Here is an 18,107-nt window from a genome sequence, read left to right as displayed (position 1 = left end):
CCCTGAAATAATAAGCTAAGTTCAGTGTTATTTACTCAGAGAGAGCATTATGTTTTACTTTCTATATCCATCCAGACATGGCATTACTCCAGATGTTTGTACAAAATGCAAGACAGATGAATCTTCTTTCATAAGCAATATTTGGTAAAGTTTGATAGTAAGAAAAAAATGGGAGTTCTGTTTAGAATGAAAGAAATTATTGGAGATGTTAGAGATCAAGACCTAAAGATAAGCAACAAGCAATAATAGGTATAAACATATTTAAGCTCAGGATACAGAAATTCCCCTTGTCTTTGATTTTTATAGAAAAAAAAAACTGTCTGAAATTTAGATTAAAAACAAGGATAAGCTACTACTGCAAATTTTTAAACAACCTCAGGATTAAGCAACTTATTTTGTGGAAGATTTATCATATTTTATGAAATAGCTGGCTAAACTCTGCACATATTGAAATCAGATATTATCTGAAAGACATAATTTATCATTAGCCATTAGGATGATGGGCTTTATAGGAACAATGGATAGAAAGAGCATGGGTGAAAGATGGGCTGCAAGGATAACAGCTCAATTGCATTTACAGAGGACACAAAGAGGAAAAGTAATATCCTCTAGCCTTCTGTCTAGGGATGTGTAATGTTGATCGGGAGCTGTTTTGGCAGGAAAATTTCTGCTGGCACGTTACACCTTTGTGAGGAGCCTCTGCCTACAAAACCTTCTCAGTGGCCTAAAGTAGACATGATGTGAATTACACCAGGAATACAAACCACTTCTTTCCACAAACAACCTGATTTGTTGATGGTGATGTTACTTCTGTGAAACTCTGTAGGTGGTATGCAATACTAGGAGTGGCAGAAGTCACACAGTATTCCATGTAGCAGAAGTTTCCTGCCTATTAAAAGATCAGACTATGGAACAACAGTAGAACAGAAACCAAACCGGGCTTTGGGGATGGGATTAGGTATGTTTCTGAAGGTGGCCGCAAGAAGAAACTTGCATGCAGGATGATGCACAGTGTGCAGCTATGCAGACAGCAATCTGAGTAGGAAGGAAGTCTCATGCTTCCATTTGGGTAACACTGAATTTTGGCATACATAATTGTATTATTATTTTTTTTAATTTATGTTTTCATTGTCAACCGATCTCCCATTTTGCAAGAAATAAACACTTTTAAAATGGCGTGTGTGCTTGGTTTCCAGGAAAAAAAGCCAAGTAAATTAAGAACATCTTTTGTATGATTAAATCGTAATTTTTGGAAGCATTTTATACCTTATAAGACCAACTGTCAATTTCAAGTGTTCCTAATTGCCCTCTCTGGCCAGCACAGCCTAAGGCTGCTATTGATAGTATTGAACGAAAGTGTTCCCTTTTTATTTCTAGGAAATAAAATCAGATGGTTACAGACATCACACAAGCGTGACTCATATGAAAGCTGAGTGCATTATCAGAAATCAAAAAAAATCAGACAAATCTCTTCTGGTAGACTATTTTTGCTGTTAGCAAAAATAAAAACAAACAAACGTCAGCTTCTGACTACAAAGCATATACAACCATTCACAGATACCTAGATCGGATACCAAAAGGTATCATTGCATCTCTTACTTTGCTCTATGAACTTAACTACTAGCACAGAATAGGTTTCCTCTGACGTGCAAAGTATAACTTTTTTTTTTTTTTTTTTTTTTTTCCCTGACCTTTAATAGGCTTAAATTTTGAATCTTCTCTGTCCACAAATGAAAATGGCTATTTGGTTTCTGAGGTGAACCAGCTCAGAATGTATTTAACACTGCCTCGGAAGTCCGTTTACTAACAAGTAAGTCAACAAGGTCAAAATTTTATGAGAAACTTTTTCATATGCCATAAACACCCAAGCCATAAAACAGAAGGTATGCCCCTGATCTATGTGGGTTGAAGACAAACACTGCCTAAAACTTCTCTGTGCATTTGGGTGGAGGTTTTATGAAAATACACCCAGACACCCATAATTCACCTATGCAACATCTCCAGCACAAGCAGCAGTTTTCAAGAGGTTCTTTGCAGAGAAATAGTGGCAGCAAACTCCTTGTGCACCGAAGATTTTCTTGCTGTATTTTTGCTTCTTTTTTTTCTATTAAGTGTCAACGAACATGCACCACCCAGTGCTCCCATATTGTACTCACAAAATGTGTTTCCCCATTTCTAAGTCCAGAATGGAAAAAAAAAAAAAACGGAGGTGACTCCTTACTCTGTGCTGTCATACAACAGCTACTTCACTGAGAGCTCTGTAAACTCCACGTAACACAAAAGACATTAAGGCCAAAACCATACCTGCCAAGATGATCTGCTCCACACACATTTCACATAGGCCAACAAGCCAATTACCTCTTTTGCACAGCTGTACCTACAGGCTGGTTTCGTGCTCATGAGCTGGCGTGGGTAGATCACAGAGCCGTGCAGCTCTTGGCACTTCTAACCGTGCTGAAAGCGCGGGTGCTGGCATACCGCTACGGCACGAGTAGGGTGAGTGCTTTATCAGTCTGTCATGAGGATGTGGGTGCACTTGTTTCCTGGCCCATGCTACAGACAAAATATTTACTGATGCACTTCCCCGCTGCCAGTTCCGATGCCAAAAATCTTCCTATGTTCTGCTTCTACAGATGCTACCATAAGTCACTGTCACTTTCTAATGAGTTTCAGTAACTGCTTCCTGCAGTGGATGAGGGAACACCTGGTTACTTGTGCAGGATTTGAGTTTGCCATGGGCTAATCATTACAGGCTGATCATTGCCTCCTTTCCACCTCTGAAGCTACTACTAATTGCTCCTGCTTTCCTGGTTTCAGTGCTCTCACCTTTCCGTTCTCCCTCTCCATATATACTTTACCAGCTGTTATTACTCCTGTGTTAATTCAACTTTCACATTTTGAAGCACAGTAATAAAGCTAAATAAAGGGTTGTTTTATTTAGGCAAGGGTTGTAAGTCACTTACACAGCATGAAATGACACCACGTACCCCAGTCACGCTCATCTCAGGACAAGCAAGCTCAGATGTGAAGTAATATGAAGTAATATTCCATCAGTATGGTATTGATACATAAAAAAGTCCATTTCATCATGCAGGCATAACCTGAGATAACGGAACCCTGAGAGACACGTTCTAGGTAACAGTGCATTGAAACAGGAAATCAGACAATAGGTTGCTGTACTGAAGTGGAGGGAAATTACAAATGACTTTGTTGTAATGTTGTCATTGTGTTACCTTTGGACTTGCAACATGACACATCAATGAGCAATGTGGATTAGCCTGAAGTTACGTAAACATGTAAAAAGTGAGAATTACACAGCCCCTTTTATACAGAAAGTATGTTTTTATTATTATTTTTTATATTTTTTTTCTCTGAGGGTGAATAAGGTTTTGGGGGCAGGGCACTGAGTTTTTATTTCATGACTTGTGAAAAGAAAGATAAAGGAACTGGAAAAGAAAAGATGGAACTGAAGCAAGAAGGGAAGCAATGGGCATACAGGTTTGGTAAGACAGGAATGGGTAGTTTATGGAAAGATGGGATAGCAAAGGACGAGAGAGCACAGGAAGGGAGAAGGCTAGAAGAGAGATTAAAATGGAGTCAGCATTTAGATCCAACAGGACAGGAACATACTGGACTGTCAGGTTTTGGAGAGTTCTACCAGTGCCTTCTAGCACTCTCTCCCTGTGAAGCCTACAAATCCTCCTGGGCACCCTACTGGTCTGTAACATGTCTGCAGAAGAGCCTAGGCAGCCGGTGTCAGGCACAGGAGGGTGCCCACAGCAACCCCTGCGCTAGCCCTGAGGAACAAGCAAAAGCAGAAGCTGCTTCCCCAAATGCTGCTGGCTCCTTCAGCCTTCCCCAGGCCTCCTGCTGGAAAAAAATCACACGTGAGCCTGAAGACAAGCTGAGCACCTCAGCAGAGTGAGATCAGCTGGACCTGAGTCACAATCTGTAACACCCCACTGCCTGAAAGCCGTGGCAGACCACAGCTGATGAAACAGATGACAAAGGCTGTCAGGATTGCTGGTGGTGAGAGCCCCTGATGTGCCTCTGCTCCTAAGTCTGACTCTTTGCAGTGGCCTTCTCCTGCCTGCACAAGGGGAGTGACCATTAAGGAAAAGGAAAAAAAAAAAAAGAAGTCATTCACACTCTTGAAGTGAGAAGACCGGCATGAATTTAATTGGATGCAGTATGCTAGCAGCAAAGACATGCTCGTTTTACCCAAACCTTACCATGCTGATACCAGTGATAAGGAGCAAAGGTGACCAAAGGAAGGTATAGAGTATGTAATGACAGTGTTTGAACTGCATCTTTTCATCTGGAGCTACTCTCAACACCTTTGAACTCAGACTCTGACAGAGGATAAAAAAATTAAGTCCAAGCTAAGGATGCTTGGTGCTGACGGAGCATTTCCAGAGGCAGCGCTGGCTGTAAACATTGATTCTGAGATGTAAAAGCTGGCTTTTGGGTCAGCACTAGGGCTTGCTCCATAATATCAGATCCTCACGTCTTCACAGGGTTTAGCAATGAATACACAGCAACTTTACGTGGTCATCTCTTCTGTAACGACGTTAAGCTCCCCCTGAGGACTGCCACGGGGACCAGGTCTCAGTGTTGTAGGCACTGGTTTCACTGCTGGCCAGTGGCTATTACTATGTTGAACAACATGATGATTATTTTGTGCTCGTATTTAGGGTGACTAGGGCCAGAAAGGGAAGGTGAATAAGGATAAAGGAAGTAACATCTTATTCCTGTTACTCGGAAATCTAATTATTTAAGAACGCTCCAAAAGGCAGAACTTTATTCACAGGTTAGACAATTTGTGCACAACTTTCTCTGTGAGAACAAGTAATTGTGAGACCACCGTCTAACAAAAGGTGTTCGTGTTTGTCTGCCTTTCAGAGGATATACCTCATTACAAACTGGGCAAAGATGACTTGGGAACCCCAGAGTTCTTAAGCCAATATATTGAAAAGGTTTGTAGTAGAAGAGATGGATGGAATAAGGACAGGCATCCGAAATGTCCATCCATAAGTATTTACTCTGAATATATTAAAATACTGTCAGACGTTTTATCAGCAAATCAGAACTTCCTCAGGCCTCATACTTGGCATGATTTATCTGCAGCTAAGAACTGTTGAGTCAGGCAACTTCCAGGTTTGCATTAATGCAACGGGAAAGAAAAGTAGGAGGAAAGGTGAGGTGACCCTTGTTGCACACTTCTGCCACCGCTACTCCAAAAATTCAATTTCTAAAATTAAAGAGGGGCACGCACACTGCCAAGGTGATTCTCTTTTCTGAAGCATACTCAAAGAGCACATGATTTTATTAGTGTGTATGTTTATCAGGAGATCCCACGAGAACACCTCCTTTGTGTGCACAAAGAATGACTCAGCTGGATCACCCTGGCACTCAGAGTAGATAATGAAATGGAAATAACTTCATCTATCAACAAATTGTGAGGTCCACTGATGCCAAATTTCATCTCATTCAGCATGTCAGCCATCTGACAGGTGGCAGTTTCACAAAGCAAGAGCTATGGGATTGAAAACACATAAACACACATCTTTTTACACATTCATTGTGTAAATAGAGCCTTTTTGTCTCAATCCATTTTCAATATCTATGAATAAAGCAGCTGATAAAAGATTAAAATCATAAAGGTTGAACAAGGAGTGCTCTTTCAAACTGGGACATCTGCTTTCGCACTGAGTAAGGAGGATCTCTGTTATTGTAAAAAAATGCTGAAACAAAACTGAATTAAGACAATAAAATAAGAGCTTAGCCCATCTTTTTAGCTTCAGAATTAGGCAGCTTAGTTAAGTCAAAACCACATCTGTTTAATACAACAGTTATATATAATTTCCTGAGATAAAGATTATCTGTTCATGTAACATCTTTCATTCTTCAGAGGAATAAAAAGCGACATCTAAATGGTTCTACTATCCATCCAGGCTGCATTTTGGGCAAATAGTTTTAAGGGACTAAAAGAGTTCATATATCATGAGGCTGAGTCCTCTGTGGTGAGCCATGGTTTTTCTTCCCCAGAAGGGCTGAGATGTCCTTAACTGCCTGCATTTTTATTAACATGTAACAAGTGCACTCTGAAATGGCGATGGCCAAGAAGACAGTGTTATTTAATCTACACTGTATTTATTCCCTTATCAGTCTGTAATTAATCTTGAGCATAGGGCAATAGGGTCACAGATGTAAATAAAAATATATTCAGAAACTGTGAAAAAAAATTGTCTGGAGTGCTGGACGCGTCAGATGGGGAAAACTGCAATTCCAACACCAAACACTTTTAAATCGAAGTTCAGAATGTACCATTTTAAAAATATCAGACAATTGCAACCATGTCATGCCGATCCAATAATTTTTATGATTCATGTCAACAAAAACTCTGTAGCTGCAGTCTGTAGAAACTATTTGGAGAGTAAAGAAGAAGGGTGTCCACATAAAGTGATTAAGCAAGTGAAAAATAACTGGTGAGACGATTCCATTTCAGTTAGAAACTTAAACACCAAAAGCTCCATAAATCTGCTCCATAATCCTTTTAAGACCTGTCTTAGGTTCATTTTGTGGAGACTGAAGCAAAGGAAATAGCATGACAGATAGAAGTATAGATACCTTAAATTAAAATTAGAGACTTTTGGATTAGGAGACATTTGAGCCTGTGGTTTAAGTTAGGAAGAAAGTGTCAATGGATCAGCTCAATAATCTCAGTAGTCTGCCTAGCCCTCATTTTGCTAATGCCATGACGGATCGAGTAACCATTGCCTCTCCTCATCACTGCAACCCGTACAGGTTCATAAGGACTCCATCTGCCTCAGCTAATTATTTCAGAACCGATTTTTATGCCAGTATCAGACAGTCCATGATGGGGCATGCTAATGAACCATAGAGGCAGGGGCAAAGGGCAACTAGTGGGAAGGAACAGTACAAAAATACAGGACCAAAATTTTCCTCTCATTCCATGTTGATCTTACTCTTACTCATACTACCCATCTTTAAAATGCAAACTTTCAAACATAGACAGGAAAAGGCAATTTGGTATTTAACGATCGCTCAGAGGCCTCCAGGTTCTCTGTGTCACGGAGGATGGACATCTCAGTGCCTCAGACAGTTCATCAGGACCTTTTCCACCTATCTGCAGGCCAGACTGTGACCTTATCAGGCAGTAATGAAAACTTTTCTCCAGCAATCAGCCTTCTTCACCCACAGTTGTATATCTGTGTTTACTCGTCTTCTTTCCCTGAACCTTTCCAGCTTTTCAATTCTTCTTACATGTAACAGTAGGGGAAAAAACTGGAGGCATAATGAACAGGTAGTAAAAGGAATGGACCTTTAGTAGTTATTTGATTTGAGACAGTGGGGCAGTGATGGGGAGAAAATAGTTTCCTTTGTTTCCTTCACCCTCCATTTTTCCAAGCTTTCTAATCTAAAATATTAATGAATGGTCTCAACATCTCATACTTAGTTCTCACAAAATGTAGGTCACAAAATGTGACCTACAGTCACCACTCAATGCTTCTGTGCCTTATGTCTGTCTGAAACATCCCTAGTGTTAGCTCTGTCCGGAATGCTGTTCCCCAGCCCATCTAAACTTTGCTCCCCTGCATGTTTCTGTCTCCAGTGATTCCAGTCCCTACACTTACTGTGGATTCCTGTCCCTCTCTTGTGACCCATTGTGGCCTTCTGCTGGTGGCATCCCCACAAGCACTCAAGACAATCTGAACTCCTGACTGACACCATGTCAGCTCCTGTTTGATGTAAACTGGAGTGAGACAGCAGTGATACAGACCTACAGCTATGCAAGGACAAGGAGGATTTGGCGCAGTACAGAAAGCTGGACAAGGATATGCAGGCTTAGGACTTAAATCAGCTGCATCCTTCTTCACAATTCTGGAAGTTTCCTTACTTTTTGTTTATCTGTAAGCAGAAACACGTGTTTCTGGGAAGCCAGTTTATACTAAGTTGAGACAGAAGAAAGAGATAGGCCACAGTGCAGGAGCACCCCTCAGATGCATACAGCCTTGTGCCAGGCCCAGGACAACCACAGAAAACTTGAGAGAATACAGCAGGTATGAATCCGCGTGTCTTTGTCTGACAGTAATTACTTCAAAAAATTAATCATTAATCGCTCTGCTTGTTTTGGTCCATATTAATAAAAGTTTTATGTAGCGGTACCTGTACATTTGTCTATTTGCTGATTCACACTCAGCAAAGATAATTAGCAAGCACCACTAACTATACACAGACCTCCTGTGTAAGCCACTTTCATGTGATGTGTCTTGTTAGCCTATGTCCACAGCTTTTATTTGCTAGTAAAGGAATAGCAGACGTGATATTTGGGATTTGGAGAATTATAACAACTGCCTGTGCCTGCTATGTGACCACTTTTTATAAATAATTCTGGGAAAGTCAGACTGCGTAAAACTGAATCATAAAGATTCTGACTACAGACACACTAATCCTCTACAAAGGTAGAGCTACTCTTAGATTAACTTGTTACACTGCATGCGCACAGTTCAGAAAAAGAAAATGTGGTCACATCTCTGGCCAGGCTTTCTTATGAATATTTAAAAAATCTATCTCAACTAGTGTAGAACTGCTATGGCTGGCTAGAAATGCTTCCTCAGAGTCAGCCTAGTGATGTAAAATACAGTTATGCATTCAAAATGCAGAAGTAAAATTAAGTAAAATTGCAAGTTCAAGACCTCTAAATATAGGAGATGACTGAGATGCCTTTTATGAACCATCGTTCTTCCTCTCCCTCCTTGTACACAGTGTTTGCGCACAGTGCAAACCTATTCAGTGTTTGTTGTGCAGTTGCCTCATTCACCACAGAATGACCTCAGGCCTTCCTTGAAGATTGTCCAACACAGAGAAAAAAAATGGAGCCCTGGCGGATTACTCTGTGACTCTCATCATTTAGTTCAAATGCATCACAAACAATGAGTTTTCTACTTGAAAGTGAGACATTTTTCTCACTTCCTATTTGGAGACGGAAGGAATTAAGACAAAAAGTGCCTATGAAATACAAATATCATGAAACACTTCAGAGTACATTTTAAATTTCCCTTTATATCACTCTCCATATCTTTGAGACACTGCCTCCATAGGTTAGTTATGTTTGTTCCCAACACACCTGCAAACAATCCACTAATGAATAAAACTAGGTATCAGGAAAAGATAATGTGAATGATTTCACAGCTATGACATCAGAACTTTGGGATGCAAAAGAGATAAAAGTCAATTTTAAGTGAGAAGTTGAACTGCCAAGTGTGAGATTTTTGTTATCATTTAGCAAATACATCCTACTCATTGCTTAGAAAAGTTAGAAGTACTCAAGATGAAACCCCCCTTCAGTATGTTGTGCAGTCTGAACCTTATCTTTGGGGTAAATGAGGCATGGACAGATAATGTTCAAAACAGGACGTGATAATAACTGTTGTATAATGCAGTCACAAGAAAGACAAATTATGTTGTACAGACATCCTTGACTTTGTTACTTTTAACTTTGCAAACACGGTAACATTTTAACTGTCTGATGTGTCCCTGATGTTTTATTCTAAATTGAAAAAAGACCACCCAACCAAAAAGAAACTCCAGCATATGACATCCTAATTGCATTTATGAGTGATGAGCAGAGCTGTGGCTGTTGGCTTTGGCATATATATCTGATTCTTAATTACAACCATAAATGGCAAATAGTGATGTAGTTTCATTGTGAGGGAGGCCTGAACAGAGGAATATTGGACACTGACAAAAGGTTCACAGATATTTCCTAACAATGAAAAATATCAAGCTTGCAGCTCTGTGGGGAAGCCTGCTCCCCTATGAGCACATGCATCTGCCTGTCCTCTCCAAATCTGTATTTCTTAGGGACAGCTACTGTCCTGTCCATAACTCTATCAGTATTTCATTTCTTGAATGTCATTCTCATCACCCTGTTGTTGACTCTCTTCACCTATCTCCTGATGAAACCATCCAACCATCCAACCAAGCAAATTCAGCTTCCAGTTCTCTGGCCTCCTGCTTTAGCAAATCTTGGTTCCTCTCCTGCTTGTTCCCCCCACAGTCCATCCCTATTGCTCCTCTTCTCCAACACTGTTTTCCATTTGCCCACATTCCTTATTGTCCTTCCTATCTACATTCCTATTTGAATCTTATCTTTCAGTGATACTCCTCAGAAAGTTTTGTACTAATTTTCTTCACTTACCCATATTTCTCTCCATTTACTGCCCTCATCCTTCCCTGACATTTTTCTTAGTTTTCACCTCTTCAACCAGTTTCTGCCAAATACCCATCCATGCTAGCTCCTCCCTGCCTCCAATCTCCTCTGCTGCCATCCACCCAGATTTACTTTTCTACAGAATCACAGTATGAAGACAATCCTAATCATGTCCATCATTGTCTGTTTCTCCTCACCCCCAAATGAATAAAAAAGGGTGAAAAAACAAACATCAGAGCAAATTATAAAGGTTTACATTGTTACATCATGCTTTCTCAACAAAAGATTTTGCTCAGATCAAACATCTTACCGAAACTGCAGGTGACATTGTTGACCCAGAAATCTTGTGTACATGAAAAGTGAAAAATTGTCTACTGTCCCAGGACTGTCAGCTGTGAATTTTACTGCAAATCTTCTTTTAAGATAATTCTGAAAAATGTTCTGACTTACTTATTAAAATTCTGCCTTGCAATCAATGCCTTGCTTTCACTTGAAACGATGATGACATTTCAGGTGACGATTCACCATTGCTAAAGGGGCTGTGCAGAAAGCAGTGTCACATTAGCCCTTCCAAGGAAAGGAAATCATCCCCTTTGTTTTTGAGGAAGCTGAACTTGGGCAGATACCTTGAAAGATGTGACTCAGTCATAGAGTACTGGGCAGCAGGGGACTGAAAAAAAAAATGGCTCAAGGGAACAGAGAGAAGGACATAGAGAGGAATACTAGAGAAAATTGAAAGGTCAAGGTAATGCCTGGAGCAGCAGCAGGAGTGAAGGAAATTGCACATGTTTTGTGGAAGCAGGGAACAGTGTATCAGATAGGAGAGACTGAAAAAAAGTAATGGAAAATAGGGAATTAACCTGCTTATTTAATGTCTAGGGTTACATCTCCTAACAGAGGTGTTAGCCTGTTGGAAAACTGTCTCAGTGTATGCAACTTATGAGCACAAACATTTGTAGATGTCTACTCTACTAATACATTGAGTGGCACGTCCCTCACTCCCTTTTGCTACTTGTTAGCCTGAAATTGCTGATCCCAGCAAAAAAAATTCTATCCACTCTCTGCACAATTCTGCAAGCAGAAGAGCTGCTAAATGACCAGTACACCAACCTTTAAGAAAAGGCTCCAGCTTTCTTTTTTCTGCTGGCATTTTCTGTGTCATCCTTAAGAAGTTCACCTAACTGCTTTTGTCTGTTTACCAATCTGAAAATTAGAGTGTTAAGGAGTACCAGCGACCTGATGGTTGAGTGTTTAAAAAGTGACATCAGAATTACTCACACCACCACACTACAATTCATTGTATTATTTTTGCATACTGAAACTATGCTGTTTGAAAGTTACTTTTGCAGTGGTGATGCTGAAGCCTTGTGACATGACCTCATAGTATAGTACAGCCATACTGCAATTACAAAATATATTCCTTAAAATATACTCCAAGGGGTTTTGCCCACAAGCTTCCAGTAAGATTCCCTCCATTACAGACAAAATCAAAAAATAAATTGCAAATGCAGGGAGGCAATTTTCCTGCTCACAACTACGTTGTCTTCTGCCAGCCTCAGAAAATAATCAAGAAAAACATTGTAAAAATGTATCTTTTTTTTTTTTTTTTTTTTTTTTTTTTAGTTTTAAAGAATAAAATGCTCCAAGTACTTCTCGGTTCTGAAAAGCACATTTTTAGCAACTTACTTTCACTGGCTGAATAGTCCTGTGGATCAAGTATCCCTGATTCCTGCAGTGATCTAATACAGGAGTCCACCAGCTCCAGACCAGTAGTGAGCTCATCTTCTATATCCTTCTGACCATCTGCAATAACATCAACACAAGAAAAAAGTGAAAGAAAGGCAAAAGGTAACCAGTTACAGGCGATCATGTACAGTTACAGCTGATGAAGGAATGGAGAACACACCAAGATTACATGTTCAGAGGAGGCTGGTCGTATTGATCCAGGAAAATTATGCCGTCTTTTGAAAGTGTGGCTTTGAATTAATAAAAGCTAATTGAGAAAGTTCAGGTCTCATCATAAGAAAAAGCTAGAGGTGTTCAGCAATGCCCCCTCTTGAAAGACTGCACTATTCTAGGTGTCCTTTTTGCCAACCCTAACAACTTTTGCCAAGTTTTGCCATTTTTTTGGTAGTTTTCACATGCTAGCAATAAAAACAAAACAAACAAACAAAAAAACCACCCCTGCATAAAAGCACATTGATTTCCCCTTGACCTTCCTTGGGAAGTATGACTACTCTGGTAGGAAATATTTGTAGTACTCTAATGATAAGTACATTACCTTGTGTTTGCCAGTGAAACTGCTCTTCCGTTGAACTGTAAAGAAAAAAAAAGTGTTAATTTTTTATGAAATGATTCAGTAGTGTGCCACCAATATTCAGCTCTAAATCTGTTCTGAAGAAACTGACTTAAGAATAAATAATAGATTTTATCCGGTACTATTTTTTTTAATTTTTTTTTTTCTGGAATGACTCACACAGCATTCATTCAGCAGGGCAGAAACATCTTTGTTTCTTAACTAAATAATTTAAAACAAGCATGTAGAAATCACACTCTTGGTCTTAATATACAAATTACACTGTTTCAAAGTAAAAATGTTAACATTTTGCACTTTTTTGGATACTATTGGTCTGATTTTTCTTTTTTTGTAGAGAAAGCTACAAATTGTTTTCTCAAGTGAACAGTTACATGTGATTTCCAAATGAATTTATGTGCATGATTCCCGGTTCTACTGATCATTATGTGCATTTTTATTATTCAAATGTGCAGCTAAGTTAATTCAATTGGCCTACACAAGAGAGTAAATTTATATATGTTTGTCCTTCCACATACAAGCACTTAAGCTAAAGAAGGTCTTAATTTTAAAACAATGAGGATGCATACAAGAGGATAGGTTAGGCAATTTTTTTCTACAGTAGATAAAATGAAGAATATATTCAATTAGGCAATGAGAACACTTTCCTCAAAGGCATGATGTGCTTATCCTTCACTATAGATCTTTCTCACATGCCAAATACACAAAAAAGTCTCAAGTTACTCAGCAATAATCATTCTTTTAGTAATAGTGAACTATTATAATTATGATTAAAACTTATTCGGTAGATTTTTACAAGATATTTATAGGGGAGAACAACATCACCTGTTGCATCTATTGGTATATATAAAAAAACAAGACAAATTATTTTTAACTGTTCAAACTAAACAAATATTTATCTACAATGTAGAGAATAAATGCTCTTTTTAATGAACAAATCAATGGATTTTAAATCTCAAATTGTTTTCTTTTCCCAGCGGATGTTTGTTCTCTTATGAATATGTGAGTACAGCTCGTAGTATCCATTTTCTGTGAATAAGAATAATGCAAATGAAATAAAATGTTTCTTTTTGGAGCCCTTTTTTACAGGAAAATAACCTAGGTTAATTATTAATGAAATTTGAGTTACAAAAAAAAAAAAAAAAAAAAAAAAAAGATAATTGCCTGCTTTACATATAAATAGTACTAAAAGCACATTTTAATTTCCAGCTGGCATCAGAAGTGTTAATCCAACAATTTCAAATCTATAGATCATCATTAATTTCTAAATATCTACCATCTGTGGTTTATTTTCATGCACTGGAGCGGGAATTCGTAGATTAAGAAGCTATCCTTTCGATGAGACACTCAGCTAAAATGCTTGCATTCAAGTCCATTGAAGTTAATAATATTGAAGATAAACACAGCCAGAGTCTTCAGGCAAATAATAATGGCAAAGCACTGAACTGGAAGAAATGACTTTAATTTAAATTACCTTTTCAAATGTAGTCTTGACTACATTTGGTGTTTACTAGGGACAGTGGCTCTTTTTGAAATATTAATTTTTCCAATTTGAAATTCCTTTTGCCTGATTTTCAAAGTCATTGAACAACTGCAGCTTCAGCTTGACACACTGGGACTTGAAAGCATTTTTCCTTTCTGGAATTAGGGCCATCCGTAATGAGCAGTATGCTATTTTCCACTAGAAAGTCCCTATTCCAGGTGGTGATGGGTACCACCTCAAATGACACCACAAAATTCAGTACCTCAGATGGCATTCTTGTTGGCAAAACAAACTACTCAAACTTGCTGGCAACAACACAGGGATGTAGAAGACTGCGTCATCTCATCCACGTCGGTGAGAAAAGCAAATGGAGTCTGTGCATAAAGAATGAGCTATCATTTTCAGCAATTCCCTTTTTAAGCAGTAAATTCATATAAAATGTAGAAGTTTGTTATTGGCACAGTACAGATAGCATTAAATGAATCACTAGTGTCTGATCAGTAGTGATCGTTAATGTCACCAGTCTGATTTTCACAGAAACTTTTTAATGTCTTCATCTTAGGAAAACTTAAATGAGAAGGTCTAAAAAAGGACTGCAACAAATTTTAACTCTATTTTGGCTATTCCAGTTTTAGTCAGGTTTCTATTCACAGATACTGAAATGGTCTTTTAATAAATAACGTACAGAGTGAAGGTAACAGATTGATAAACAAACTTTTCATCCTGATGTTAACTTCGGATTCAACATATTAAAAATTTATTTGCTCCTACAGGGATATCAACATGCTGTTATGAAAATACTGCTGCTTTTGCTAGTTAAATTTGTGCTGTTGAGCTTTTAAACAATCCCATATAGCTGTGTATTATGGGGCCTCTTCCTGGTTACAAACCAATGCCTCAGTCTTGCAGACAAACACATGGAAGGTTTACCTAGAAAAATCCTATTAGCACTTTACATAGTTTAAATTTAGGTACCCTGGCATTTCTTTGCTTTTGGTTTGTTTTTGATCCTAACCTTTTTTAAAAAAACCTGTTTCCTGCTTTTGGCCTGCAAAGAATTCCTGCCTGAAGCAACTAAGCACAGCTTGCAGGTAGTCTTTAGACTGTTGCAGGGGTGTGCCAAATCAGCTCCAGTGAATAAAAATCCATTTTCTGTGCTTTTTTTTTTTTTTTTTAGGTGTTTTCCCGCTATACAAGAGATCAGTGCCACTGACTGCATACTGACATCAATACAGGAAAACAAAACAAAACAAAAACCAGAAGTATTCCTCCCTTAATTATTTGTTTTCAGCACATTCAGCAAAATAAAGCTTTCTGCTTTATAGTTTTCCTAAAGGAAAGGTCATAAGTTCACGATTAGTCACTTTTCTGCACATTCCTGTCCCTCATTATATGTTTGTAAACTCTACCAGTTTGGACCAAGGAAGGCGAAAAACAAAGCACTTTATTGCAAAGTTGTGAACCAAACCTTTTTTGAGTTTGAGGAGGGGGGAGGGCGTTTTTAACCAGTAGTACGTTTGCATAGTTTAAGATGACAATAGCATAAAACACTAATGAGCTGAGAACTCAGTGAAGTATAATTATTACCACGCTGACCTGTCCCAGAACTGCCACCACCAGCAGAAAGCTCAGAGCAAGGTGAGCTACATGTGACCATCAAACATCTTACTCCACAATCTACAGGTGTCAAAAGCCATTTTGGTGGCTTGCAAGTGAATGTGAAGTGATCCTAAAATATCACTTTCCTGGACCATGCTCACATATTTATGCAAAAGTAACCATCATGGCAAGCCAGAGGTAGGGAATACTGTTGCTCACTTTGGCAGAAAAAAAAAACAAACAAACAAACCAAAAAAAAAAACTGCCAAAGACATTCTCAGACAGCTTTGCCGTGGGACCTGGGCAAACACCCAAGGATTTGCTTTCAATGCAGGTGCCAGGGAACAGCAAGGGCAAGCTGCTTTATGAGGACTGGGAGCTGGGACCCAAGGTGATGGCAAGGCAGTGACCTCCAGGAGATGGGGCTGGACCTTGAGCCAGTTAATCCATGTCAGGTTTAGGTCCAGAGACAGTGACCAGAGGCAGTCCTGGTACACACACATCTGTTAACATGGCACTTATGATGCAGGTCGGGGAAATTCACTTTTATTATCTCACCAAAATACCTCAGTGCACATGCACATTAGGGTATGTGATTCAATTATTCAAGTCACATGAAAGAACACTGTAGCAAAGACATTTAAACCTTGGTAGGAAGGGGTGTCGGTCTTCTCTAAAGTCACTCTTGCTGGCACATCTCTTAATTTATCATTGCACTTGCATACACACATTGAGGGCAAACACCCACTGCTATATTCCTTTGACTATCCAAGAAATATTTGTGTGCTTCTTTATGTGGTGAAGTCATTCAGTTTACAGTTGTCATTCAGTTTTTGAGAAAGTGCTACAGCTTATCTGCTATGCAAAATATTTATTTTTATTGTTTTCTAAAACAATTCATGAAATTATATCTAACCCTACTATACAACAGCTATGAAAAGATTTTTACAAGGAGCTGTATCAGCACATGATCTTTTCAATTATTTCAGCAATGGAGCCACAAAACATCACTGTATATAATTACAGGCAGATACTGTCTCACTGATTTTTAAATTGCTATTCTGGATGTTCTCATTTGTGGAAGGTGGAAGAAAAAAGATTTAGAGGCATTTCACAAGAGGGAAAAAGGTTGAGAAACACTAATACTCCATCTCAAGCAAAGGAGAAGCAGCTCTTAAATCAGCAGTACATTGTATTGCATATTTTGCAGATAACCTAGTCTTTACCATCAACTGTCTGGAGAAAAAAAAAAAAAAAAAGACAAGAGTAAATCTAAATTTTTAAATGAAATAATCCCATGGAAAGGTACCAACCCCTCAACTACCATAGAAAATGTCACCCCCCCCCCCCCATATGTTATTTTTTTGGTTGCCCAGCATAAAATTATGTCAAAATTTCTAACTGCAATAGTCACTACCATAGATGTGACACAGTAACCTCTTTTAAATTACACTCTATCCATAGCCAGATATGGTATCAACTTGGCTATCCTCTACAGTGATCCTAGAAACTGGAAAAAAACAAACAAAAAAACACCTCTTGATGAATGTACCAGTACTTTAATGATCACAGAATCACAGAATCACAGAATTTCTAGGTTGGAAGAGACCTCAAGATCATCAAGTCCAACCTCTGACCTAACACTAACAGTCCCCACTAAACCATATCCCTAAGCTCTACATCAAAACGTCTTTTAAAGACCTCCAGGGATGGTGACTCAACCACTTCCCTGGGCAGCCCGTTCCAATGTCTAACAACCCTTTCGGTAAAGAAGCTCTTCCTAACATCCAACCTAAAACTCCCCTGGCGCAACTTAAGCCCATTCCCCCTCGTCCTGTCACCAGGCACGTGGGAGAACAGACCAACCCCCACCTCGCTACAGCCTCCCTCGTGGTACCTGTAGATCACTGAGGTACCAATGATCACTGCCCTTTTCTGCCCTCTGAATTTCGAAGTGACTTTAAAAATTGTTATGGAGTCCTTCATAGCTTAAGATGCCAGAAGACTGTTCTGGTGGTTATTTCCCATCTGTATGAGAAAGACATTGCTACAAATTCCTATGGGGAAAGGAAATTGTCTATTTTATTTTTTCAGACAATTTTTTGTTATTCCCTAGGTTTTACAAAATCAATAGCAGAACTTTGTGGCTTTGCTACGAGTGTTTTGTACTTCTTTTCAATGATGAAGTGAAATATTCACAGCCAATTTCCAATAGACTCAAAGACAAATTTCTAGTAAGGTCCCAAAATCGATGCTTTCTTCTGCATTTAACACTTGCAGAAGTGTGCAGACATGCTTTCCTTTAAGAGTGTTTTTTTAACTGCTCCAGTCCTGTTTATACCCACTTTTCCTATACTGATTATGCTTTAAAATAAATGTGCTATTTCTTCTTATTTAAGTGGGATTTAACGTTCAATATGCTGCATTTCTAAGACCACTATTTAACTGCATAGTATGCACTGAAAGCCAGGAGA

General features: G+C 38.8%; 1 protein-coding gene across 9 annotated transcripts in view; it reads right to left on the bottom strand.

Moving 5' to 3' along the window:
* Positions 1–18,107, bottom strand: part of CTNND2 (catenin delta 2) — a 647,710-nt gene that overhangs the window by 296,331 nt on the left and 333,272 nt on the right. For all 9 annotated transcript variants that reach the window (XR_004748506.1, XM_035318757.1, XM_035318750.1 and 6 more), the window contains 2 exons: positions 12,519–12,553; positions 11,924–12,040 (listed from right to left, as the gene is read on the bottom strand). Coding sequence is in view for 8 of the 9 variants with exons in the window: in XM_035318757.1 (XP_035174648.1) it covers positions 11,924–12,040; positions 12,519–12,553 (152 nt within the window). In the remaining variant the exon portion in view is untranslated. The remainder of the gene's footprint in view (positions 1–11,923; positions 12,041–12,518; positions 12,554–18,107) is intronic.

Source organism: Oxyura jamaicensis, chromosome 2 (assembly GCF_011077185.1).
Source record: "Oxyura jamaicensis isolate SHBP4307 breed ruddy duck chromosome 2, BPBGC_Ojam_1.0, whole genome shotgun sequence".
NCBI classification, from domain to species: Eukaryota; Metazoa; Chordata; class Aves; order Anseriformes; family Anatidae; genus Oxyura; species Oxyura jamaicensis.
Note: the sequence above shows the minus strand (reverse complement) of the source record. Positions and strands in the feature narration are given on the sequence as shown.